The following is a 2,680-nucleotide window of genomic DNA, read 5'->3' as shown; positions in this document are numbered from 1 at the left end:
AAGAGCAGCAGGCGTTGTCTAGGCCTCATTGGCGGTGCAGCAGCAGCACAACGAGCAGCAGCAGCAGCAGCTGCTGCTGCCATTGTATTGTCAAGGGCTGGGCGGTAAAGAGCCACAGCATTAGGCGAGTTGCAGCCGCAGCACAGCAGCAGCAGCAGCAGCAAAGCAGCAGCAGCGGCAGCAGCACGAGCTCAGGGGGTGCTTCTCAACCCTCTCTTCGCTTCCATATGACAGAACTATTTGTCAGCAGCGAGCCAGCAGCAGCAGCAGCAGCAAGTGGAGCACCGGGTTCTGCTGCTGCTGCTCCCGCGGCTGCCTGCAGGGTGCCGATCATCATAACGGCTTCAGACCCCCTGGCTCCGACTACTGCAGCAGCAGCAGCAGCAGCTGCTGCTGCAACAGGTGCGCTTGCAGCAAACACAGTTCCTGCACTGCAGCTTCCCCCGCAGCAGCAGCAGCAGCAGCAGCAACGGGAGCTTTCGAGCGCGGACGGGCAGCATGTGGACCCTGCGGGGGCGTCTGCAGCAGCAGCAGCAGCTGCTGCTGCTGCAGCAACTGCAGCAGAAGCAGCTGCTGAGGAGGAACCCTGCTGCTGCGATGCTGCAGTAGCAGCAGGCCAGGGCTGCAGCAGCTGCATCATGAGACACGTGAGACGCACAGCTCGCTGCTGCAGAGTGCTGCAGGAGCTGCTGCAGCAGATCTCCCCACAGGACCGCTGGTGGTGCTTTATGCCGACTTTGGTGAGTCCCAGCTGCTGCTGCTGCTGCTGCTGCTGCTGCTGCTGCTGCTGTGTTTGCTGCTGCTGCGCACCTTGCTTTCTGCTGCTGCGCCGGGAGCCGCCAGCTGTTGCTGCTGCTCTCTGGCCTCCAGCAGCAGCAGGGTGAAGTGCAGCAACGCTGGCTGCCGCGGCGTCGAAGTGCAACACGTCGGTGCTGCTGCTGCTGTTGCTGCTGCTGCAGCGGCGGCCGCTGCTAGAAGCCCAGAGCCCTCCGCTGCTGCGCTTTGAATTCTGAATTCAGTTGCGACCATTTGTGGGGTTGCTGCTGCAGCAGCAGCATTTGCAGCAGCTGCTGCAGTTTCCGCTGCTGCTGCTGCTGCTGCTGTTGCCGAGCAGACTTGTTCGTGCCTTCTTGCTGCTGATCTGCAGCTGCTCAGCAGCAGCAGCAGCAGCAGCGCAAGCAGCAGCAGCTGCCGCTGTTGCTGCTGCGGCTGAGGGATGTGAACGTGCATGCGACTGCCGCTGCTGCTGCTGCTGCTGCTGAGCCTTGCTGTGCTGCTGCTGCTGCTGCTGGGTTGCTGCTGCAGCTTCCAGCCGTTTTAGAAACAGCAGCAAATCGTCTTGTTGCTTTTGGAGTCCCCACAGAATGGCCTCGGGGTGTATCTGCACGTTTAGCAGCATGTTGGGGCAGCAGCAGGGGCTTCTGCTGCTCCGGCGAGCACCACAGCAGCAGCAGCAGCAGCAGCAGCAGCTGCTGCGACAGCAGCAGTGGCCCAGCAAAAGCAGCAGCAGCAGCAGCGCGCGAATGCGACGTGGCGCTGCTGGAGCTGGGCGGGGGCGGCTACGCCCAAAATAGAGCAGCAGCAGCAGCAGCAGCAGCAGCAGCAGCACCGGCATCAGTGGGAGCAGCAGAGGGCGCCGTTGCTGCTGCTGCTGCTGCTGCTGCGGAACAAGGCCTTCCTGAGCTGCTGCAGATATCCCTTTGTCTTGTTCGGAGACAAGAAATTCTTGCAGAAGAAGATGCAGGAGATCCTTTTGAAGAACTTGCTGTTGCTGCAGGAGCAGCAGCAGCAGCAGCAGCTGCTGCAGGGCTGCAGGCGGGCAGGTCAGGCCACGCGCGTTTGCTGCAGCCGTCCGCCCCCAGCAGCAGCAGGTGCAGCAGCATCAGCCCGCTGCTTGCGCCGCAAGGGCCTCCAAACAGCAGCAGCAGCAGCAGCAGCAGCAGCAGCAGCAGGCCCTGCCCAGACTGCAGCAGCAGCTTGAGGGAGAGCCGCCACGGGCTGCGTTTTGCGGAGCTGTCAAGGGGTGCTGCTGCTAGTGCTGCTGGTGGCGGCAGCAGCAGCAGACTCAGCTGCAGCAGCAGCAGCAGCAGCAGCAGCAGGAGACGCAGCGGCCACGGCGGCAGAGGGGACAGAAGGCATACCTTCTTCTATCGCATGGCTTCCCGGATCATATCTGCTGAGCAGGCAGCTTTTGATTTCAGGCCGCTGCTGCTGCTGCTGCTGCTGCTGCTGCTGCTGCTGCTGCTGCTGCTGCTGCTGCTGCTGCTGCTGCTGTCGGTAGTGCAGGTTCATCCGTGAGCTGGTGCTCGTGATGCTACTGCTGCTGCTGCCGACAACGGCTTTGCCGTTCTGCTGCAGCGGTTCACTAGCTGCTGCTGCTGCTGCTGCTGCTGGCGGTGCTTTCTTTGCTGCTGTTGCTTTTGCTGGCGAGCGTTGACGGCGTTGCTGCTGCTGCCATCGACCTGGTACTCTTGCTGCTGCTGCTGCTGCTGCTGCTGCTGCTGCTGCTGCTGGAGCCTTTACCCGTAGTCTCCGCCTTCCCCGACCCCGTTTCCGCTTCACTCACTTCCGCTACCGCTGCTGCTCCTGCTGCTGCTGCCGCCGCTGCTGCTCCCGCTGCTGCTGCTGCTGCTGCTGCTGCTGCTGCTGCTGCTGCTGCTGCTGCTGCAGGCAAGGTGAC

General features: G+C 62.7%; 1 protein-coding gene across 1 annotated transcript; it reads left to right on the top strand.

Moving 5' to 3' along the window:
* Nucleotides 1-227: 227 nt before the first annotated feature.
* On the top strand, nt 228-1,006 carry ENH_00084960 (hypothetical protein, conserved; the record flags this gene model as incomplete). The annotated part of the gene is made up of 2 exons (XM_013583561.1): nt 228-647; nt 674-1,006. The coding sequence occupies 2 exons, from the start codon at nt 228-230 to the stop codon at nt 1,004-1,006; spliced, it is 753 nt and encodes a 250-aa protein (XP_013439015.1).
* Between the last annotated feature and the right edge of the window lie 1,674 nt (nt 1,007-2,680).

The sequence above is a fragment of the Eimeria necatrix genome, genomic scaffold (assembly GCF_000499385.1).
Source record: "Eimeria necatrix Houghton genomic scaffold, Enh_scaff978, whole genome shotgun sequence".
Taxonomy (NCBI): Eukaryota; Apicomplexa; class Conoidasida; order Eucoccidiorida; family Eimeriidae; genus Eimeria; species Eimeria necatrix.
This window is presented reverse-complemented; position numbering and strand designations above follow the sequence as displayed.